The 24,806-nt window shown below is 37.6% G+C and overlaps 2 protein-coding genes across 4 annotated transcripts in view; one reads left to right on the forward strand and one right to left on the reverse strand.

The window, feature by feature from the left end:
* The first annotated feature begins 136 nt into the window (after positions 1–136).
* On the forward strand, positions 137–8,716 carry LOC139961804 (polyglutamine-binding protein 1-like). 2 transcript variants are annotated; one of them, XR_011791024.1, is made up of 9 exons: positions 137–313; positions 2,039–2,187; positions 2,641–2,776; positions 3,906–3,964; positions 4,892–4,974; positions 5,518–5,602; positions 6,122–6,194; positions 6,650–7,837; positions 7,916–8,716. XR_011791024.1 is itself a non-coding variant. In XM_071961339.1 (8 exons), exons 2-8 carry the CDS (start codon positions 2,118–2,120, stop codon positions 6,813–6,815), a joined length of 672 nt encoding a protein of 223 aa, XP_071817440.1. In that variant the 5' UTR covers positions 137–313; positions 2,039–2,117; the 3' UTR covers positions 6,816–8,716. The 2 variants fall into 2 exon arrangements, 1 of the variants encoding a protein (XP_071817440.1); XM_071961339.1 differs by having other exon boundaries at positions 6,650–8,716.
* LOC139961802 (uncharacterized) overlaps positions 8,246–24,806 on the reverse strand; it is a 28,138-nt gene continuing 11,577 nt past the window's right edge. The window contains exons 9-15 of one of the 2 annotated variants that reach the window (XM_071961338.1): positions 23,815–23,880; positions 22,427–22,502; positions 22,008–22,198; positions 20,559–20,615; positions 15,709–15,784; positions 14,628–14,795; positions 8,246–13,206 (exon numbers count right to left, since the gene is read on the reverse strand). In XM_071961338.1, the coding sequence (XP_071817439.1) occupies positions 13,001–13,206; positions 14,628–14,795; positions 15,709–15,784; positions 20,559–20,615; positions 22,008–22,198; positions 22,427–22,502; positions 23,815–23,880 (840 nt within the window). In that variant the 3' untranslated portion in view covers positions 8,246–13,000. Of the gene's footprint in view, positions 13,207–14,627; positions 14,796–15,708; positions 15,785–20,558; positions 20,625–22,007; positions 22,199–22,426; positions 22,503–23,814; positions 23,881–24,806 lie in introns of both variants that reach the window. The other variant, XM_071961337.1, reaches the window with a different exon arrangement.

A 24,806-nucleotide genomic window follows, 5' to 3' on the forward strand; every position in this document is an offset into this window, starting at 1 on the left:
TTACCTATAGTTAGTGGTAGTACTCCTGGGTTATTTTGCTGCACTTATATCCTGAGGGGTCTGGATATTTGGTATAAAAACTAACTATAATAGATGGCGCTCTTTAATATTTCGTGATGAAAAACGACATCGAATTTTTATGACCTGTAAATGCGCCTACATACGCCGATGAAAGACGAATGTTAACAACGTATCAAACTGTCAGTTAGGCCCTGTCTGTCACGATACATACGACACATGCAACCCATTTTGAAAAGAAGAAGACAAATACATACCCGAATCAGCGAAAAATCAAAGAATCTGAACGCCAAAGGTAATTTCCTTGTCAATCATTTTATGAATTTGGTGGAGGCGTAGGCCACCTTTCACTACGAGACAGATGTAGCGGAATCGGTAAACGTATTGTAGGCATAGCCAAAATGCCGATTGGTTCATCATACTTTACTCGATCATACTGCACATGCTGGAAGTATGAGGTTAAGTAGTAAATGTTTTGTTACTGTTTTGTTACAAATATAGGAATGTGAAGCATACTCGATCATACTGCGCATGCTGGAAGTATGAGGTTAAGTAGTAAATGTTTTGTTACTGTTTTGTTACAAATATAGGAATGTGAAGCATAGGGTACTACTTTACGTACAAAATCATGGACCCTACAGTCAGTAACTTTTCATGTGTATTAACTTGTACCAGAGCAATGGTTCCCATGTCCAGCATTAAACTTTTTTTCAAGTAGCATCGTGGGCTCATAATTGACACACCTTAAGGATTTGATCAACAATGTCTAAACAAGGAAAAATCTAAATCACTGAACTGTATGCAATTTGCATATGTGTAGTTCCTCAGAAATGTAATGATCTCAGAATATTTATTGTTCTGTGCCCATGCAATGTACAATTGAGCAGATTTTGACAAACAAAAATTCTGCCATGTCAAGTTCTTTCATACCCAAATATTGACATATTAGTTGATAAGCCTAACTGTAAGTATACATCCATTGACTCTGGTTTGATATGCTCTGAGCCATAGGCGTAGGAGCCTCATTTGATTTGGGGGGGGGGGGGCTGTAACGACTTGCCCGAAAAATATAACTATCATTTTCCGTGTGTTTACCCTTCCATATTGGTTATAATTATTGGGGTAGTCGTTACAACAATGATGATAATAAAAATAATATAAGTTTAACCATTGAAAATACATTGGAAAATCTTTTACTTTCAGTAGGTGCCAGTGGCGGAGCTAGGGGTATTGGTCAGGGGGGAAAGAAGGTTTGAAGGGGCGCTTTCGACACTATCTAAGCGGAGCGCCACCACAGGTTGGCGCGGAGCGTATAGAAATTTTTTGAGTAAACATACTTCCTAGATTGCTGGAAATGACCCTTAGGTATTTGAGAGCCCAAAAAAAAAGTCAGTAATTGCGAATAAGTAAAGAATAGTAAAAAGCTGAAAAGGGCGCCAGCAGTCCAAATGAGTCTGTCAGGGAGGCATCCGCCCCCTCTGACTGTATGTACGCTCCGCCACTGGTCGGTGCCCAAAAAATTCTCAGCATATTGCCCGAATTTTCACCAAAAACCTTGAAAAACACATTGCAAATTCTTCTTCTTTCAGTAGGTGCTCGAAAAATATTCAGCATATTGCCTGAATTTTCACCAAAAAATTGAAAAACACATTGCAAATTATTATTCTTTCAGTAGATGCCCGAAAAATTCTCAGCATATTGCCGAATTTTCACCCCCAAAATAATGAAAAACACACTGCAAATTATTATTCTTCCAGTAGGTGCCCGAAAAAATTCTCAGCAAATTGCCTGTATTTTCACCCAAAGGTATGGTTGGGGGGGCTGCAGCCCCCCAGCCCCCCCCCCACCTTTTACGCCTATGCTCTGAGCCTCAAAGCTCAGAAAGGTCAGGTTCCACAGAGTAGTGGTATCATGTTAAGATAGTGAGATTTCAAAATGCCAAATGTTTTGTTGTTTTAACAAATTTGACAACAGGACAATTTATAATGGTATTGACTATCCCTTTTTTTCTTTAATGCAGCACTGGTCAACACAACTTTGCAGCTCTGACAATTGGACAAACACCAACCAATAATTTGCCTGTCTGTAGATTGCTCACTATGCCTCTGCCACCAGCTCTAGCAGCCCGATTGAAGGCCAGGGGCCTTATAAAGGCAGGACAAAGTGCAGGTTTGTTCATGCAATCTTCTCATATAAAATTTATTTAATGTTTATTTAAAGATAAGTTTGTTTTTTTACCAGTTGTCATTTTCACAAGCCCTATCAGATATGTTTATTGTTTAGTACATAGTGATATATGTTCACTGCAAATGCTACGGTAAGTACTAATCCGTCTATTTTCAAAGTCCACACTGCAGCTAATAGGCCTAATCACTTTTTCCCCCTTCTATTACCAAGATGGTCATCGTCTGGAATATAACATGAAACAGCCCATTTATCTTTTGAAAAAGGCTATATCTCTAGAGGCTAGAAGAAAAGTTGTAGTCCAAATTTACAGGCAGTTATTTTTCATTAGCATCTCTTGGTTGATAATACTGGTCGGATGAAGGTTTTCATTAAATCCTGCTTTGGAGTAGTTAAAAATGTTTCAGTGATACTTTTGTTATCCATCTATACTAACAGAGCCCGAAGAAGAGATCATTGCTGAAGATTATTCAGGTGAAATGGAGAATGAGCCACCAGAGGAAGAAGAGCTGCAGATACTGCTCAACAATACTGGTTTGCCCATGGGCTGGTGGAAGGTTAAAGATCCTAAAAGGTAACATTACCCCAGTCACCTAGTGCCCTGTTATTTAAACTAGTGGTCCTCGACCTGTGTACAGGATGCCAAATATTGTTTGGGGCCACAGACAAAATGGAAAGAAAGAGATGCCAATCTTTATCGAAGACAAGATGAAAATAATTTAACAGCACCCTGAATCATGTACAAATTTCTTGAATTGAAAAGGGGGGGGGGCTGGGTGAGGGACATGTACGTCATCCCCACGGACCCCATCCTCAGACCACAACTGGAGAATGGGGTCATCAAGTAAAACAGTTTGAATACAAGTGACCTAGTGCACAGAGACACTAGGATTTACAGTACATTATCTATAATCGTATATGATCATAACTTGTATGATCTTATATCAATTTTAATATTATTCTTGTAGTTATTGTGACCATTAACACATTAAGTCTCCATCATCAAGGAAACTATACAATATCAAAAAAAAAATTGGATATTATTTCGACTGTCAAGAATTGACAAGAGTGACTTTTGCAGAAGTCTTTCATTATACAAAATATACATAATGCTGCTGTTTTTTATGGGTAACTACAAATATTAAGTCCATTAATGAATCACCAATAAAGGCAATCCTTATCAGTCAGTAATTTAATAGCCTGTAGATTTGCATAACTAAAATGATGTGATGTTAAATAAGGCCCAAGGAGACTTCTCGTTACCATCTAGCTTCTAGCAGTGGATCTTTATGTTGGACAAAATACATTGTTTCTGGATGAGGTGTTCAAATCTTTGACATTTGACCATCATCCGTGAAACGAGGAAACCGTGAAGTCACTCAAGGGCCCCTACAAACTCCACACATGCCTTGAAAGTGCAAAGTGTAAGAACTAACCCACAATGCCCAACATGAGGGAGTCAACATCAGTATCACCTCCCCAGATGTCCTTGAAAAGATACAGTCACCTTAAGCAGGGATGTACAGTTTTCTCTGTCACCAAGTACGGGTAATATATTGATGTAATTTACACTACGTGAGAAGATAGGAAATGGCAGTTTGAATCTTTCTGTTTTGTGATTGGATAGAGGTTGTACAACATTGCAGTACATCTGAGACCTAGTGTGGTAAGTTTGATGAGTTTCTGTTTCTGACTCTTTTCAGTGGCTTCTTCTACTTCTGGGATTCCGAAACTGACAAAGTTAAATGGACATCCCCTGAAGGTAAGGTGTATGGCTTTCTTTGTTTCATTACTACACCTTAAACTTGAAATATTGTCTAGAACCAAGTGATTTCTGATCTAGCATATGTTGTGAATGGTTAAATCAAATCCTAAGCAAATCACTCAAATTGGGGGGGGGGGGGAGGGTGGGCTTAAAGAAATTATAAAAATATTCATTTTTTCGTGATGTGCATTTTGTGACAGAGGTGTCTCTTAATATCTTCCTGATCAAACACTTGAATTTTGGTCAATATGTATGTATTTTAGATCCTCCTGAATGGTTAAATCAAATCCTAAGCAAATCACTCAAATTGGGGGGGGGGGGGGAAGGGTGGGCTTAAAGAAATTATAAAAATATTCATTTTTTCGTGATGTGCATTTTGTGACAGAGGTGTCTCTTAATATCTTCCTGATCAAACACTTGAATTTTGGTCAATATGTATGCATTTTAGATCCTCCTGAATGGTTAAATCAAATCCTAAGCAAATCACTCAAATTGGGGGGGAGGGGGGTGGGCTTAAAGAAATGATAAAAATATTCATTGTTTCGTGATGTGCATTTTGTGACAGAGGTGTCTCTTAATATCTTCCTGATCAAACACTTGAATTTTGGTCAATATGTATGTATTTTAGATCTTCCTGCAAGCAGGAACTCGCAAAGAAGCCTCATTGGCTTATCAAAGCAGCAAGCTGACTGAAGTCAGTCTCTTACATTCATATTTTACGTCCATGATTATGAATTGTCAATTGTCAACAACTCTGTACAGCAACTGGACGACATACATTAATCTTGGAGTGACTCGAACCGGGACCTTATGATTGGAAGGCACCGGCGTTAACCACTGAGCTAACACTCCACATATAATATTAAGACATTTTAGCCTTATCTTGCCCAGTTCAATGTTTGTTTGTTTTTTATCTACCTCTAGGAGTACCTGAACCAGAAATAACAATGAAGCCACCAGAAGCCCCCAACATCCAGCCTCTCCCTCCTGGTCTTATAGGACCAATGGTAAACTACTTCACCAAATCTCTGTCAACCAATACATCTCAATTAATCATTGATTAACCAGCAGTACTTATAAAAATGTCATTTCTTTTCTCCTGTCAATTCTCTCATGTATCTCAATTGATAAATTTTGTTACTTTCACTGTACTTTGTTTTCAGGAATTGTACCATAAATACATTGTCCAAAGAAGGGAAAACTTGAATCAAATAAAGCTCCCCTCCTTAGACATTTTGTTCCATGCTTGGTATATATGATTGGTTGATCCCATTTTTTTCTTGCTGAACAAACAAAATTATGTTTCTGGTTGCTTCAGGAAACAAACAGTATTGAAAATTTGGGTCTTACATTTTGTAATCATCCTTAAGCACGTGCGTTCTTCACTAAGCAAAACAAGATGCCATTTTTGCAAGATGGCTCCTCAAAAGTGCCAAAAGTAAAGGTTTCATTATTCAATGTAGTGCTATTTTTTGTATTGTCAATAGACTGACTTTTCTTTGAGAAGTACAAGTTGTCACATGTTGTTTTTTTCCTTAAAATCTTTTCAGGTCGGGCAGATTGTCGAGCAACCTGAGACAGCTGGCAGAAATGTTTTTAAAGTCCCAAGGCATCAGAAGAGGAGGGAAGAGAGAGGTAAGGGGCTACTCTGTCTCTTCTGCTGTGAGAAGTCAAACGATTGAATTCATGATCGCATAAACATTTTCATCTCTCAATTGAAAAATTCCTTTCAAATATGAGAAAGGATTGGTTAATACCACCCTCTTGTGTTGCTATAAGAGGCATGATCAAATGTTACAGAACAAGACAAACAGTCGTATACGACGGAAGGACTAAAGCAAAAAAAAAGGAAGTTTAGTTAATGATGCTTGAAATCCTTGTGACTTCACAGATTAATTTGTTATTCTCTTCTTCCCTAAGATCTGTGACATTGATTGATGAGTTTTATTATCTATGTTTAAACGGATTGGAGCCATGATAGTGAGAGTAACTTCAACAGGTTTGCATTCTTTGTCACATATTACTAAAATAGATCTGGCCACATTAGTTGCTTTAGAGCCGTATGTACCATGCTGTACGAAATCCAACCCCTTCTCTCGATACATTGATAAGCAACAGAAGCAACACAAATAGATTTTGTTTTGTTTGTTTCAGATTCGAGGAGAAAGAGAAAACGAGAGGACGAGTTGGATCCGATGGACCCGGCGTCTTACTCAGATGTTCCAAGGTGAGAGGATTACCGAATGGCTAGCCAGATCTAGTGTTCCATTCTGGCATGTTAATTATTATTGTCTCTCTTCACATTAGCCAGTATTTTCTCATCGTTTTTGCTCATTAAGATTTTTTTCTGATCAAGGTGAAGGAAAACCAAATGCAACCTTAACTATCTAATCTTTATAATAAGCCTGTCTACTTTCAAGAGTGTAAGGCACCTCAGTAGAAAACCAAACACAATTTATGGGTTGTTTGTGGTCATTGCAAGTTTGTTTTAGCTCCATGAAATTGACCTTTGTAAATACCAGATTTGTACTGACGATATACCTTTAAACCTTCTACTAACATCTTCCTTCAAACTTGTAATATCAAAGTCATCGGAATGACTCCTTGGGCATCGTGAGCCACATTTCTGAAAGTGCAGGTACCAGATTTGGATTATTCTTCTTTCATTTTTCTCCCAATCAGAGGAACATGGTCGACTGGATTACCTAAAACAAACGAAGCTAAAACAGGTGTGGACTCGACCGCTACGGGACCTTTATTCCAAATGAGGCCCTATCCATCACCGGGAGCAGTTCTTAGAGCAAATGCTGCTGCTACCAACAAAGAGGATGGGGGCGACTTAGGGTAGTGTCATGGTGACGTTTAATTGACCTCGTGAAGTCATGTCTGTCTAGATGAGTTATATCAGCAGAACATGACCCCAGGGAGTTTCCTGCATTCCAAGGGGCAGACAAGAGTGTGGTCCAGTAGCAATGAAGTTGTTACAAAGACATGGTCCAGTAGCAATGAAGTTGTTACAAAGACATTTGTCCATGTCAGAAGACACCTGAGAACAGTATCTGAAATCTGGGGAGGGAGTCTGGGATCCCTATTAATATGAACAATATAGAATGATTTTGTAACTAAGTTTGTGTGTGAACAAACACATGAAGACTTGGGTGTATGAAAGTGTGGAGGGAGAGAGAGAAAATAATCATCACAAGTTTATTTCAGTGGAGGGAATACTCTTTTATCTACTGCCACCACGGCATGGAAGGCAGTGATAGTTTACTTTTGAGGATTCAAGCTTTACAAAGACTTTAGACAATAGTGATATCAAGGTTTGTTGGAAATGTTGAATATAGCTTGTAAGAGGAACTGGATGTGATGTGGATTTCCAAAACTTAGTAGAGTGTCTGTAATGATTGCAGGTACTGGAATGATGATTGCCAGTTACTGGAATGATGATTGCAGGTTACTGGAATGATAATTGCATGCTACTGGAATGATGATTGCATGTTACTGGAATGATGATTGCAGGCTACTGGAATTACCATTGCCAGTTACTGGAATGATGATTGCAGGCTACTGGAATGATAATTGCCAGTTACTGGAATGGTTACTAGAATGATGATTGCAGGTTACTGGAATGATGATTGCAGGCTACTGGAATGATGATTGCCAGTTACTGGAATGATGATTGCAGGCTACTGGAATGATGATTGCAGGTTACTAGAATGATGATTGCAGGTTACTGGAATGATGATTGCAGGCTACTGGAATGATGATTACCAGTTACTGGAATGATGATTTCCAGTTACTGGAATGGTTACTGGAATGATTGCAGGCTACTGGAATTATGACTGCCAGTTACTGGAATGATGATTGCCAGTTACTGGAATGATGATTGCCAGTTACTGGAATGGTTACTGGAATGATGATTGCAGGCTACTGGAATTATGATTGCAGGTTACTGGAATGATGATTGCAGGTTACTGGAATGATGATTGCCATTTACTGGAATGGTTACTGGAATGATGATTGCAGGTTACTGGAATATGTGAATAAAGTCCAAACCATGCCTCATTATATCACCAGAAGACAATCATGAATTTTCTGTTCATGTAAATGAATTTAAGTTGTCAAAGATAAACATTTTTAGAATTTGTCGCAAAATGGGTGGAGTGGGAAAGGAGTTCTAGGTCACTGATTTGAAAAGGGGGGGGGGGGTGAGGGGATAGTAATGATTGTTGCAAATGTGAATGGATTCACACAATATAAATCAACAAAAATAAAAGATCTGTTTATTTGTGATGATTAAAAGCTAAATATAGCTTTCTACTTTATTTCATAATTTGCTTGATATATATTTCTCTATTTCATTAATAACTACTATACTTTTGTATGGATATGTAATATGTATAAAAGGTGCACACAAAGTATAAAATTGGCAAACACATGGCAGAAATCTGTTAAAATCTTGGCAAGACGGACGACTGTTGCTAATGTCACTGACTTAGCACTTTGCATACCACAAACTTTATAAAAATATGAAAATACACTTTACTACACAACTTTAAAACACACTATTACTTGAATAAGAATCTAAAAGGATAATAAATGGCAAGGAGATGTAGAGAGATAAAATAAATTGTGTGCTAGATTACTTATAACTATGATTAATTCTAAATATAAAATTAATATCATAGTTTGTCATGGCCACTCATACTTCACTGTAAAAAGATATATGTGAGTGGTTTTCTCTTCTTCGTTATACGACCAAACATTTCCAACTCTTTTCTTAAAAAAAAAAATTAACCCATCTCTGTTCACTTGTCATATGGATGCATGATAAACCACTGGATTTGGTATCTTCTAGAAAAATAAATTGCCCAAAACAAAATAAAGATCTTGCAAAGAAAAAGACGAAATTTGTCCCTCCAGACAAACAAAGTACTCTCTTATTAACAAAAGCCATATACATGGTCACAACAATTCCACATCTACACAACCAATGGCTTTTGTCCTGCATTCAGTGATCATCATCTATAACAGTTATTTCATAACCAGTTAGAACATATCATTTACCTGTCAAGGACACTCTAAAATGACTTGTAGTGAGCACACTATGCTATGATGTAAAACATACAATATGTGTTAAGAAACTACAAAATTCGGTGGGTGGGGTGAGGGTGGGTGAGGGGGGGGTGTGTTATCAGAACTAGATAAACTGAACCAGGTTTTTATTATTCATGATGTTAGATCATTGTTATTGTTGCACATGATCAGGATTAACATAGAAAAGCATCTATGTATGCAATGAAAATTTAAAGCATTGAATGGAATCATAACATTTCAACTTTAGTTGGTGCAATAAAAAAATCTGGAAGAATATCTTCTTTGATCAATTAGTCAATTTATTATGAAGTAGAATTTGCTAGTTTGTGAAATAATTGTCAGTTTATCCATGGTCCGATTTTAAAGCAGCATATGGTGATGATCACTACAAGAAAGTGATGTCTCAAGTTGACCCTTTAAATGTACACCTGGGGAACGCATAGAAGAGAACTTATAGATGTATTAGAAAAATATATATATACACAATCTTTCTCCTATTGATGATGCTATGGTCATTTTTTTTTAAGGCTAGATACTTCAAAAAGTGTAACAAATTAGTAGCAATAACATTCTGACTTGTGCACATATTACAAAGAAAAAGAGATATATACAAAGAAACAAAGAGGTAAAACAAAGCCTTCATTACATTAAACCTGCTAACGAGACAAACCCAATTATCGCCAAGTTCCAACAACTTCCCCAGACAGCGAAAAAAAAATTGTTATTCCATTTGGAAGATATTAGTCTGAAGACTCGATCAAAATCTAAATATGATATCATCGAGCCACATGTACTTCAATGTGTCTCACAGTTTATTACAAAGTTTATTATCTGTAATGGAGATGTGTTTTGAAAATTCTGAATCTAAACTATTGAAGGTCCTTAAAGGGTGTGAAGACTCGCGAAAAAAGAAACGACTAAAGCCGGTAATCTGACCTAGTTTCGAATGAGGTGTAACAGAAGTGTTAGACACCAGCATCGATCCCAGAAAATACACACATGCAGCTTGCTGCCGTGGGCAATTTGACACTAGTGTACAGTCAGTACATACAGCTGCGGTCAATACCCACAGCAGTGTATAAACTATACAGCGATGGACATCTCAGGTCAAGATACAGATAACAAGGTATCACGTTTCATTACTGTCTGCATTTTGTAGCGACACGAACAAAACGTCACTTGCAAGCAACAGAATGTTAAATTTTCCGATGGCCGCTCACGGTTTGGGGCGAGTCTTCAATGCCTTTAATAATGGCATGGGTTTCAATATACTATATACATGCTACCTTGAAAAATATGAAAGAAAAACAGAGAAAGACGGTTCCCAGACATGACATCACAGGTTACAAACAACAGGCGCAACTTCTATTACTAGGATATCTCCCAAATAGAGCTACATTGTTCTTGGCCGTCTGAAGTACTTTTTATTCACAAAGGACTTTGTCATAGACAGTAAAGGTGTTGGTTGGGTTTGTGATGACATTTATTACTTGCGGAGGCGATAGGAATCTATGGGATGGTGATGGAGTGAGTGTGAGTATGTATGTGACACCTGCTTGTAAACACGGTAACTCAAAACGCTTATGTTGGATTACCTCCCTACTTGGTAAGGGGATCCCTCTTATTGAGTGCAAGAACCCTATTCTTTCTCTGTGAAAGTCAAAGGTTATTTGAAGTCAACAGAAGTCAAAGTCTGAAAATTTTGAAACATGACACCGCAAGATGTACATCTTTGTGGAACTTCATACTTCATGTGTAGATCCAGCTTGGTGAGTACAAAACCCTATTAGATTTGCTAGAGGTCAAAGGTCACATGAAGTCAACAGTTTAGAAAGTTTGAAATCCTTGTAAACAAAAATCACATCAAATTTAAAGCTACAATTAATCTACAATTAAGGTGACCATAGTTTGTTCAACTTCAGTTCCCTATAGTTTTGTGCGAGAGTGCAAGTTACGTCGCCAACAATACCTGCAGTCATCCAGGAAATGAAATCTGCTTCCTATAGTTGATACCCATGTGTTGGGTGCTTTAAACACACTCAACTTTACCGTGTATAAACAATGTCATGTGACAACTTTTAAAGGGATGGTTGGTGGCAGAGCTGAGTCGCTAACTCAGAATTGGTGAAACAACTTGTCCATTTACTGATAGGTAGGCCATCTATATTTCACATCAGAAGACTGGTGGTTCTGGATCTTCCAAAATTTTGAAATAGTTCAATTATTGTAGAATCCTTACCAGGGAATTCATTTGGTTGGTGGCCCCTAGTTCGAGTGCTACAAATAAATCCTAGTTCCAAACTTGATTCTTGAACAAATTTACCTCACTTGCTCTACATTATCAGAAAGTTGAGTTGAATTTTAAGCAAACTTATATGGCAAAGAATCACAAAGCCTTCGGGCTTTCTCGATTGAAAAGACCTATAACAGGCCATTCATTCATAGATGTGATCAAGGTGCTCTCTAAAAATACAAGGGGCAGTGCTCACACCATCCCAAATGGCAGATAGAATGTTACAAAAGATTCTAGTGTACAGTCATGGAAGACAACATGTATGCACAGTACAACCTAAACAGCAGGAAATTATCCAACATTGTTTGAAAAATTGCAAAAATATAGCACCACTTTGCATCCGAGCACCCTTCATGTTACCAAATTTCTCACTCCCCATCTCTTGATGAGGGCATCTGGCCCCAACCCTTATAACAAAGATAGTGCTTGTGTCCCTAGAAGTTGTGAAACAGGCAGTGTTGATAAGTAATAATAAAGTGGTTCTACAGAATTAGCTTGTTTTATCCTTATTTTACAGTACAAGTTCTTCTTTACCAGTTTCTACTTCATACATGATGCCGGTAATAGAGCTCTAGCAGCACAATAGTATTATTGATTAAATGCAATCGAGATAATATAAGAAAGACAGTAAAAATATGTAATTATAATATTGGGAATTAAAAAGGATTGGTATATTATTAAAAATGTAGAAAGATAACATTAAAGGTAGCAAACAGCACTGTTTTCTAAGCATAAGGTTGTAGTCAATATTTCAGTTGTAGTTGAAGTTGTAGTGAGTCTGTATTTATACATGTAGTGAGTCTGTCTTTATACTTGCAGTAAGTCTGAACTTGTATTGAATCTGTACTTGTACTGAGTCTGTATTTATACTTGTATTGAGTCTTTACTTATATTTGTAGAGAGTCTGTCCTTATACTTGTAGTGAGTCTGTACTTATACTTGTATTGAGTCTGTCCTTATACTTGTAGCGAGTCTGCCTTATACTTGTAGTGAGTCTGTCCTTATACTTGTATTAAGTCTTTACTTATACTTGTAGAGAGTCTGTACTTATACTTGTAGTGAGTCTGTCCTTATACTTGTAGTGAGTCTGTCCTTATACTTGTATTAAGTCTTTACTTATACTTGTAGTGAGTCTGTATTTATACTTGTAGTGAGTCTGTCCTTATACTTGTATTGAGTCTTTACTTATACTTGCAATGAGTCTGTCCTTATACTTGTAGTGAGTCTGCCTTATTTTTGTAGAGAGTCTGTCCTTATACTTGTAGTGAGTCTGTACTTAAATTGTAGTGAGTCTGTACTTATACTTGTAGTGAGTCTGTACTTATACTTGTAGTGAGTCTGTACTTGTATTGAAACTGTACTTGTAGTGAGTCTGTTTTTTCCTGATACCAGTATCGAGTCTGTACTAGTGCTCGTAGTGAGCAGGTACTTGTATATGCATATGAACATAGTTGCATGTACTTGTGCTTGGCCTTACAGCTTTGCAATCACACTCAGGAAATTGTGGAAGCAATATAGAGACTCACACAATAGAAAGTAATCTTACTGGTGCTTGTACTTTGTACAGTTAATAATAAAGCAGAGAATTGTGCTGAGTCTACCTTATGCTGTTGTAGTACTGCAAGTCTGCTAGCAGTACCCCTTTAAACAGCAATGGTGCGTGACCTGCCGTCATTGATTGACATGATGTCATACGGGCTTGGTGGCAGACCAGAATCTGGATCAAGGTATGAACCTTCAGTCTCTGTGTGTGATTTATTGTTGTGGATATCTGTCTGACCACCATGAAAAAAAGTCCTACTGCTGTCACTGGGGGACACACTTCCATTAATAATCACACCATTGAGAGCTGGGAACAAGAACAGGAATAAACATTTAATTTAAAAATTAACAGTCTACCGATGAGAAAAGCTACAACATACAAAACAACCTTAACAAGAAGCATACCCCCCCCCTCCCCATTCACACAGAATTACTGTAAAACACACAGAAGTGGGCCTAGAACACGGAAGTACAGAAATGATCAAATGTCTCACAGATTTCTTTTGATTAACAGAAATTTCACACAAAACAAGACATTTCATACATAAGAAATGGTAAACACAGATATTCAAAAAAATCTGACTTTCTTTGTATACAAACAATAACTCTTGACCTTTTGTATGTGAGAGTCACAACGAGGCCGATCACATTTGTTTTCTAATTCAGCTGACTTATGTTAGATCAACCTAGTGAATTCATGCTTCCTGTCAAGAGTCCCACCTTACCATCGAAATACTGGAAATGGCTCTTGAGATACTGAAAATTTACTCCTTGAGGAGTTTCTGACCAGAACGGTCAGATTTATAAATGTGAAATTCACAAGAATAACCCTGCAGGGAAAGTCAAATTATACAAACACAATGTTAAGCCATCTTTCCAATTCCAAAATTGTCTCAATGTTATATACCTTTGGGAATTTTTCTTATATGTTGAGGACTATCATCATGTTAATTCCATTTAGTGGCACACCTCCCACTACTCACAGAAGGCTTGAACATGTTTCACTAAGGTGCACAACTAACTAACTTAATATACTATTTTAAAATATTACTATACAGTTTTCACACAGAGCTTTCATACACAACCAAACTTTTGAAAAAGAATATGTAGTATGAATTTACAAGAACAATTCATTTTCTTAAAATTAAACAATACTGACCTAATCATTTTATTATCTGATTAATAACATCAAAACATATCTAACATTTTCATGATAAAGGAAACACTTATACTGCTAGGCACTGTTCAAGACTCAAAGAACAACCTTGGAGACTCAAACTTTCTCTAGACTTCAAGGCATTCCCTGGGAGCTTGATTATTTACCAGTTTCTCACACTTGGATACAAGAAAAAACGTTCAGAACATTTAAAACATGTTCTATGAATTACTACTTCCAGACAAAGAATTTAAAGACAAAACTTTGCATATAGAATAAGGACAGACTAAATTAACAACAAATCAGTGTCAAAATTTTGGTGATAATTTTGCTTCTTGGGTTCTTGAGGATGCAGTTCAGAGGGTATACTAGCCTCAAATATATTAAACTCTTAAGGCCAGAACTAAAAGCTACCACATAGTTCTCACGGCAAGAACTACAGACTGCACGCTGCCACGTAGTTCTTACGGCAAGAAATATCGACTGTACCATACCTAGCAGGGACATACAACGTGACGATAGAAGACAACATTTGATCTGTTTCTTAAAAAGCAAGTGAACTTTGTACTTACAATTGTCATCTTTAGGGGTAAATATAGATTGGCGATGCTGGTTTCTCTTTTTCAGAAGTACCGTACAAGTGATGACGGCCCCAACGACCAGTAGTAGGCCAATTATGAATCCAGCAGAAGCAACAGATGCCTTGATTATGGTGAGTGATTTGTCAGTACACTCTTCCACTGCACAGAATAATAACCAGAATTACTATATTGGCCTCAGGCATGAAACAGTTACAAATTTATTGATGAAAAAATAAAAGGGAAGGGGGGAAACAATGATAGCTAGGTCAAGCCTTCTAAACTCATCCTAAGTTTGCAGAAAGAATGATGGTTTCTAAACCTGACCTCAAATTTTATTTTGCCTTTTTGTAAGATACACAGTACTAATCACAGTAGTTAAAATGTTACCATCAAAATTAGTGACTAAAAACATATCAGACAAAACATGAATGAGCAGAGAACCAATAAGTATAGTAAGTCCTTGTGACAATTTACCTTTTTGTGTGTGTAGTGTCTACAATTGCAGGAATTCAGAAATCTATCTGGGGACCTCCAATGAATATTGACCTCAACTGAGCTTTGACCTCTAGAAAAAGCATCAGGGTTCTTGTACTACTCATTAAGGTGAGAATTATTGTTCACAAGGTCACAAACTTTGTGGACTCAAATGACATTTGACCTCTAATGAATGACATTGGAATCTGAAGTTATCCAAGCTTTGCTTTGCAGTTACCATGTTTTGGTCAATAGTCTTTGACCTACATAGCAAACTAAAATGTTCTGGTATTTACTAAGGTCGATCAACATACCATGTGAAGTTCATGTAAGCTTTGTTTTTGGGGTTATCAAGCTTACAAGGGTTAGACACTTTGACTTCTGTTGACCTGAAATGACATTTGACCTCTAATGTAAACAGAAGAGTAAACATGATGACTGATAATAGAATACAAGACTGAGAAATCATGACAAAAACTAACCATGCACTCATTAACCTAACGAAAGCTAACTGAAGTATAAAACATAGTAGCATTTTAGCAAAGATGACAGCTGAAAAACAACATCTACAATTAAGTTATTCCCGACAAACCCTTACATGGATATTCTAGTTCAGACCTGAAGACTGCATCTTCGCTGCACTGTTCATTATTACTGCCGTCGATGTACACAAACTACAGAGAAAACATACAAAAAATCTGAATATATATATATATATATATATATATATATATACAGTAGATATATATATATATATATAAATATATATATATATATATATATATATATATATATATATATATATATATATATATATATATATATTGATATAAAACGGTGAACTCTTTCTATTAACCTTCCTATTAACTCGATTATTTCACTTCAACCCCAACTGATCCTTGCCCATCCACTTCGCCAATGTCTATTTTGATAGATTTATAGCAGCCAGCTCTTACTTGACACCTTACAAGGATAACTGGCAGATTGATTTCAAACCCCAAATTTTAACAATTGATCCCTTTCTGTGAGGTACTTAAAATATTTTCATGTAATATCACGGTTTACATTTTCATTTATTCTGTAAGGCTCCTCTATGTTCCTTTATAATCTGGCGATGGTCCCCCGGTTCTATTGCAACCCTGTCTGTTCTGACACTCAAATACATAGAAAAATTAACAAATCGTATTATAAATTGATCTACATTTCAGGGGCGGATCCAGGGGGGGGGCCGACCCGGCCCCGGCCCCCCTTTTTGGAAATCAGTTGCGTTTTTTTTTTTATGTGGGAGTACTTCAAATTCCTAATAGGCATAACTTGGTGAAAGAAAAGCCTAATATATATCCAGCTGCTCTTCCCTGAAACGCGATCGTTTTTATTCCAAATTTGAAACTAAGGCAATTATCAGGCCTACGCGACATCACGTATTAATTAGATACGGCTCAGTACTATAGTGCTGACTATTACTGTCAGGGAAAATCAATGCACAGTTAGCAAGTTTATCATAATTATCTGAATGAAAGGGGGTGTAGGCGGTTTTTCACTATCTAACGCAGGGTTGTCCAACCTACGGCCCGCGGGCCACAGTCCGGCCCGCCGCAGGGTTGCGTCCGGCCGGCCAGAGATACTCTACAGTGCGAAATTTTAGTGAGCAGATTTATTGATAACAATTTGAAGCTATACAATCAATCATTCGAACCTTCTGGATCCACAAAACTGCATACAGGTCAGTTTGTGTGATACTCTCTAAGCGGAGGGGGGGGGGGCGGCTGGACTTCATTCATCTGTTTTATCAGGAAGAAAAATAAATCAGTGCGCTCCGCGCGCAGTGTTCACATTTTGTTGCCTTGGGCTTCGGGCAAAAAATCGAAAAATCGAGCGTAGGGTTAATGCGGCCCCCTCCTTCATCATAATCATTCCATGTGGCCCTCCTCTGCAAAAGGTTGGACAACCCTGATCTAACGCAACGTAGTCGCCAAGAACCTGAAGTATTTTTAAGGGAGGGCCCGAGGAACATGAACTTATAGCATGCTCCTCGTGGTGAAACATAATTGCACCTATTAGGTGAATTGAGTGTATACTGTTAATAGTAGGAGAGACTAGTGTATAGGTTCTTATGACCAACTAGACCGGTTTCTGCTCTCAAACTTTATAGGAGCTTCATCAGTAGTAGCCTTTGAATATTTTATATTCGGCCTGGGCGTCTCGTTCTCAAAATGCATCTATTTTCTGTGCACGAGTTTTTATGGACTCATAGTGCAGCTATAAGAGCATCTAAAAGAGCTTCGTGTGAACCTTGAGAGTCAGCTGATTCTTCGTTAGTATGAAACCTTGAGTTAACAAGTAAATCTTTGAGATTTTGGGCCTTTTGTAGGCTAGAATCGGTTCTTTTGGAAACAGTTTGGATAATTCCGCGTGCAGGGGCGTAGCGAGCGGGGGGGGGGGGGTGTGGGGGTGTCACATCCCCCAATAATTTGGTCGCTGTCGGCAAATTTTGGGTCTGTCGGCAAAAGGAGAAAAGGTGAAGAGAGCGTAAGGGGAAGAAAGAAGGAAAGCTGAATAGAGAAAAGGAGAACGGGAGCTTCTTTATCGGTTATTTCGATTTTCCAGTTCTTCATCTGATAAACTCATTCACCAATCCAATCACCCGACGCCTGCAAGTTAAAAACCTCTCGGCAAATAACTGATTATGTCACGGCCGTCAGTATAGCTACTGTAGCCAGGCTCAGCTAAACGAGTGCCAGAATCGCCGGCAACTCAGTGAAAGAAATGGAATTAAAGGCTTCCGTATAGGCCGCACCCCATGAGTCGTGCTATCGTGTGACAACGTGTTGTTATTATCCTCTGTTCAGAATGACGTCATCGCAGATGTCATTCGTTCTCCGTGGAAAACTTAAGGACACGGCTCACGAATTGTACACAATTTTTAACGTTTCTCGCTTGTATATCAATGAATGTTGTTATTTCTCATTACCGGAAAGTTTTCTGAACATTTTCATCACGAAGTTTCACTATTTCAACGATCGGTGAAAGAGAAAACACAGTTCGATAATTGGTCCCAATTAATCCTTCTTCTGCCGACTGCCATAAAAATAATATCGAAATGGAAATTCTACAGTGCCAAATTTGACTTAAAATATGCACCAGATTGCATCTAAGGACGTTTCAAAACTAAAAATTTTCCAAAGGGGAGGGGGACAGCCCCTCCCCTTAGACCCCTCCCCCATTTCAGTCACCACTTCCAGATCCGTCGGCAAATCAAATCCTCCACACCCCCCCAACAACAAAAAAACCTTCGCTACGCCCCTGTCCGCGTGTTGCGAGATTAAGTGCCAATGTTTCAAAAGTACATTTTTCAAATGCATGGTTTTGATATTTGTATTTGTATTTGTATATTTATTTGTTTCATCACAATTTACAGTGTGACGGGAAGTCTCCTATAAAGCCTGTAAGGCTTAACAAAGTAGGAGACTCCCCAAAAAGAAAAAAGAAAGAAAAACTTAAGAATAGAAAAAGAAAAGTTAATAGTAGCATCTACAATGATGAAATAATCGAATTGACTCTACTTGAAATTAATAATGTTAATAAGCAATCCAAACACACACAAGAATAAATCCATCAATAGTGAGAAATAATTACAGTTTTTAGATTCCTTTTGGATACAGAGTAAGAAGGCTTATTCTTAACATTATCCTGGAGATTATTCCACGTTTTAATATTGGGTGTATAGGTAAGCTTGAACACCAGTGGTGGTTCCTTTTGTTTAGGTTTGGTAGTGAGGTATTGCCCACGGTTTTCAAATTTTATGCCTTTCGTGGCTGAGGCAATTTCCTCTTTCTTATAGTTACGGAGTAACAGTTTCTCTGTGAACGCATTCTTTTTCTGAAGAAATCAGTCTCATTGTTACAGAGACGTGCGTATCGTAAGACTTCCCCTTTAATGAAGCCTTTAAAAGTGGCAAGTGGGTGTGCAGAGTTTCTGTCGAGGTATTGGAAGGTTTCCGTGGGTTTGGTGTAGACTTTGGTGTCTAATAACCCATTGGTTTCAAACCTTGGACCTTTGAAGATTTTCAAATCTAGGTATGTTACCTCGGTGTGTAATATTTCTACCGTAAACTTTAAGAAGCGGTGAATTTCATTCAACTTGTTTACTAGTTGTTCAAGTTCCTGAGGTGAACCGTCGTAAAGCAATAGAATTTCATCTCTATAGCGGAGCCATTTTAAGATTTTATTATCTGTCGGTAAAATTTGGTTTTCCAGTCTATGCATGACGATATCACAGATTTCCGGAGAGGCTTGGCTACCCATGGCGCAACCGATCTTTTGTAGATAGAATTGGTTATTGAACTCGAAACAGTTTCTTGTTAAAAATAAGTTCAATTAGTTTGCGCATGGATATGGAAGATATTTTATTTATTCCATATTCGCTTTTTCCCTCCTTTTCATAGACTTCTTGACATATATCTAATGCCTCCTCTTGGGGAGTATTGGTATACATGGCGACGATATCGAGTGTAGCAAGTACTACTGCTTTTGGTAACGGGGTGGCTTCCACAATTTTCAGAATGTGATTTGTGTCTTTCACATAGGTGCTTTGTTTTAATACAATAGGAAGCAAGAAATAGTCCACAAATTCCGATATTTTTTCGGTCGGTGATCCGTTTCCGCTTATTATCGGGCCCTCCCTTAAAAATACTTCAGGTTCTTGGCGACTACGTTACGTTAGATAGTGTAAAACCGCCTACACCCCCTTTCATTAATAAGTATATCATAATTATCTCATTGAATATATCTTGTTTTATGTTTTTTCTTGGGGTGAATCTGGTGTCATAATTTTCGCGCAAAAGAAAAAAACGAATCGACGCAATAATAGTGTATCCATTGTAGTGCTCTACATGCACTGTTGAGCGTTGTTAAATATGTGTCTATCGAAAAAAATATGTGCACAAAAAAAGCGTGTCTGCAACGTTTCTGGTTTTTCTAGTTTTTGGCGAAATGTTTCACCATTTTGCATCTAAGCACTCACAATTAACCAAAAATTTCCAAGGGGGAGGGGGACAACCCCTCCCCCTAGACCCCTCCCCCAGGATGCAGATCACTAACGTGCTACCATCGGGATGTCGGCCCCCCCTTTCTCAAAATCCTGGATCCGCCCCTGCATTTAATCCTATCAGCACAATGAGATGTAAGCCAAAGGTATGGGCTTGACACTCACTTGGGAAGTTCTTAATACTTGGAAATTTCCTGGCTTCACTTGTAATTGGCTCAGTTTAGAAATGTATTAATTAACAGTAATATTTTTGGAGGTGTATTGTAATTTGGCCAATCACAAGTAAGCAACTAACATCACATCTTAGTAGTCTACCTCAGCAGTTTAGGGTGAGTTTCCTTGAAACTCAAGGTTTTCCATGAATATTTAATGATAGAACAAGGCTGATGTGGTTATTCATACCTCAGCAGTGTAGTTTCCTGGTTCCATTTGTGGAAAACTTACAGTGGGATTCCAATCCTCCTCATTCTGTAAAGCGAGAACAATAAAAGAAATTGTAGCAGAAAAATAATCACAAATATGGCAAAGTTTTATTTTTTATGAGTAAATGATCAACAGAAAAAGACTGTATAAATACTCAGCTAAACAAACAGAATATATGCTCAATGTAGACTTTGGGATGCGATGTGATCACCTTTCAAAAGAGTTACATATGTCATCATACTCACTGTAGACTTATGTAAGATTTACACTGACCATACTTTGGAATATGTGATATGATCATTTATCGTCTACATTACAATCTTCCCTGCCTACAGCAAATACCATCCAAGTTGCAGGTTTTTGGCCAGAAACAGGGGATCTTGAAAATCAATCGGAGTTGGTAATGCTAGCCATACTGAACCTTACTCACATACAGTAGGAGAGTAGTGCCAGCCATTAGAGCACATGTGTGTACAATAATACGGTGGCTGGTCAATTAATGAGCCAGTGAGCTCAAGAATGAATCCTAATGGCAGTACTTGGGCTAGTTTTGATATCAAGTATTAACAAATTATTAATGCTGGAGTGAATTTGATAAGAATTTTTCACTATAGGCAGACTTGATCTTCATGTATAATAATAATAATACTTCAATATGTTGTTTCGTTACTCCCTGAGGCCATGGGAATCCTGGCCTGAGGATGTGGTCTATAGTGACTTGAAATGTAAGGCATGTCATGTCCTACAATCATTGTGGCTTCTGGTAAGACCTTTATTCACTCTCTGTAGCCTTAGCAGGTACACCACAGAAATTTGTTTTATGAGCAGTTTAGCAATAAGGATTATGTGTATATCTTATGCTCGCTGTGGCAGAGTTGCCAGTTTTTCTGTGATGCAACCAGCCAGATTAGATGAATACCAATATACATGTACTGTTACTTTATGACAATTGACCCCTGTATATTTGGGTAGGAATTGTACATGTGAGTTTGCCATGGACATTAGGGAGTGAAAAGCAGTATAAACCATTCCAATGTTTTTCCTGAGGCATTGGACCAAAGTCGGACGGAACAACATGAAGTGGTTGATATCGATGTTCTTTGGGTGAATGGAGAACCACAAGTTTCCTCTTGCCAATGAAATTTGAAAATGCTGAATTTGAAAATGCCAAATTCGAAATTTGAAAATTTGAAATTGCCGAATTTGAAATTGCCGAATTTGAAAATGCCGAATTTGAAAATGCTGAATTTGTCATTTGAAGCGCTTAAATACTCCAAACTGGCAACACTGCACTGTAGCATGATCATGAATGAGACAACATAGTGATTCTTGCATTATTTCTGATCTTCATACCTACTGTAGTCATACGTATGAAGTAAATACACATATACAGCCTCAGGTATGATGCAGGTCTCAAAACTCACTTACTGGAATATAAATTTGCCGACAGTCATTGCGCAACCTATTTGTGGAAGCTTCCTGGAACAGACAAACTCTACCTCTGTTGTAAACACTTTTTACTCCATCTTTGACTTTATCTCTGGTCATGTTAACCTCCACAGTACGTTGTTCACAAGGCCGTCCTACCAAGTCTAAGCTGAGAGAAACTGGTAAAACATCTAGAAAAACAAAGAAAAGTATGAAAACATTTTTGTTGGACTGTGCTTCATCAATCTCAAGAAATTAGTAATAAGATTTCTGGATCCTGGTAATGTCTGAAATTTGATTCAAGACATCCCCTCAAATTATGCTTAATAATCATAGACAGGGAGCCTAACCACTGCCCAACCCCACCCCCTTCCCCCTCCTTCATCCCACCTTCCTACCTTACAAAAAAATATACTCACCTTGCACTGTTATGTTCTTACTTGCTTCGTAGAAGTTTCCTCCACATGGAATTTTGTAATCGTTAAGATACGCAAACTGTTCAAGATGAAAAATCCAACAGAAATGTCTAAGATATAAATAGAATTTAGCATAACAGATAATTTATGACAACTATAACTAATCACAAGATCTTTCACACTCAAGGAGACGACAAAACTTATTGATTCTTTTTGTCCACTTTTGTAATTGTATCAAAAGTTTCTTGGTGTAAATCTGCTGCCTATATTTATTACTATAATGCTTTATTACTATTTCACTATTACTATAACACTTTGCTACTACAGCCCTTTATTAATATAACACCTTAAAGTTTATGACTATAACACTTAAAATAAAATAAAACTGTTAGCAAACTGCTTATCCACTAGAGAGCCTGTGTAAGAAAATATGTAAAAGTAAGTTGGCCTGACGTTTCGATCCTAGCAGGATCTTCTTCAGAGGCTAAATGACAAGTAACAGTAGTGTGTGTGTTTTTGCCCCTTTATACATGTTCCAACACTTTGGCATTTTTTAATGCCTAGATTACAATAAACTAATCTGTGAAAATTCTAATGACTGGTTGAACATACTTTTGACTTGATAAACATCCTGGACAAATCAAATGTAAAATCACACAACTACTGCGAAGTATCAACAGGCCTGATAGGATCGAGGGGGTCAGAACTCAGAGGGGAGCTACAGACTTAGGGACCCCGAGTCAATTAGGGGGCCAGAAAAATATTGGATAAAGAATGTACTGAAGAGAATTAATTAATGAAGTAATTTGCTAGATCTAGGCTGTGCATAACAGGAAAATAGTTTTCATTACTTCTTTATTCTAATTCAGCCATTACTTTCTTTTCAGCCTTCTTGGGATGGACACTGCATAGTTACTCTATTAAGTATTTCTCCCCCCCCTCCATCTCGCTCTCCCATCTCATTCTCATAACTCTCTTCCACCATTTTTTCTCCACACCTTACTGTCTTTGTCTTTCTCTAATTTATTCCCTACCTCCTTCCCTTAATCCTCTCTTTGTCCCTCTACTGTTTATCTCCTACCTCTCCTCTTCCCCTGTTGGTTTCTTTCATTCTACTCTCCATCCCTTATTTACTAATCCCCTTACATCTATCTCTTTGTGTTCACCATGCTCATTAACCTGTCTGTATTCTGTGCGTGTTTTAGTCCCTTCTGTTGCTGTATGTTAATTTGTCATTTATCCTCTTAAAAAGATCCTGCTAGGATCGAAAACGTCACACCAACTTACTTTTACACAAGTAATATATCTATATAACTGGTAATTGCTTATAAATATTAATTTGGTTGACTTCAGGCTAACTAACTATTAAACTACTGTAATATCTACAGTACCTTGACAATGTATGTTCCTGCCGTCACATTATGAAACAATGCAACTGGATAAGAGTCTGCACCATCCTGAAAATTTTTTAAAAAAGAATAACTTTCTAATGATTGAAGCAATGCTCTTTCCAATGTTTTCTTCATTTGACATCAAGAGATATTCTGGTGGCAGATATTGTAAACTCTTCTTGAAGGGAAAAATATCACATAGGCCTACTGTTACCTTAAAATCCCCATGTCAATATCTTGTCCCAAACTCAATCTATATTACTGGTTGAACATAACCTATTTTGACAAGCTAGACTTTCTCTAACTGCAGGAATTGAACCACATTTAGATGGTTTATTATGTCATCTAGATAGATGTTTGCAAAAGCTATATATTGACTACTATAATCTTCAAGTTCAATGTTTTCTGTAGATAGGATTTCATCACATGCAACTCATTTTGTTGAATATTATTTTACTTTGCAGAAATAGTAAAATAGTACAAATGTGGATACAAAAATGTATACTCTTGACTCTACAATTTACATTATATATATTAATTGAAAACGTAATGAGTTGGGAAAATTTAGAACAGTGAATAAACTTCCAGCCTCCATCAAGATTCGAACCTGGGCGCCTCTCGCTTTATATGCGGACACTCTAACCAACTAGGCTATGGGCGCTGATTGTATGTCCAGAGGTTCGAAACCGGTAAGGAAGGTCGTAATTCTACTGTAGGCGTTTTTCACCTGTATCGAACAATTCTAGTTCTGTTTTTGGTGACATATTTGCCCTACTCTAGAGATCAAACATGATTCTAACCAACTCAAAGTCATTTGTGAATCCTAAAGCCGGATCTCGAAAGAGATACTTTAAACAGCAATTTGCAGTGGCGGCGGAACCGGGGGGGCTTGGGGGGGCTCAGCCCCCCCAATGAAAAAGTTGAGGGGGCAAATGCATGATAAGCCCCCCCAATATTTACCAAGGCTCCGAAACGTGCATCTGCCCATTTTT

Source organism: Apostichopus japonicus, chromosome 20 (assembly GCF_037975245.1).
Source record: "Apostichopus japonicus isolate 1M-3 chromosome 20, ASM3797524v1, whole genome shotgun sequence".
Taxonomy (NCBI): Eukaryota; Metazoa; Echinodermata; class Holothuroidea; order Aspidochirotida; family Stichopodidae; genus Apostichopus; species Apostichopus japonicus.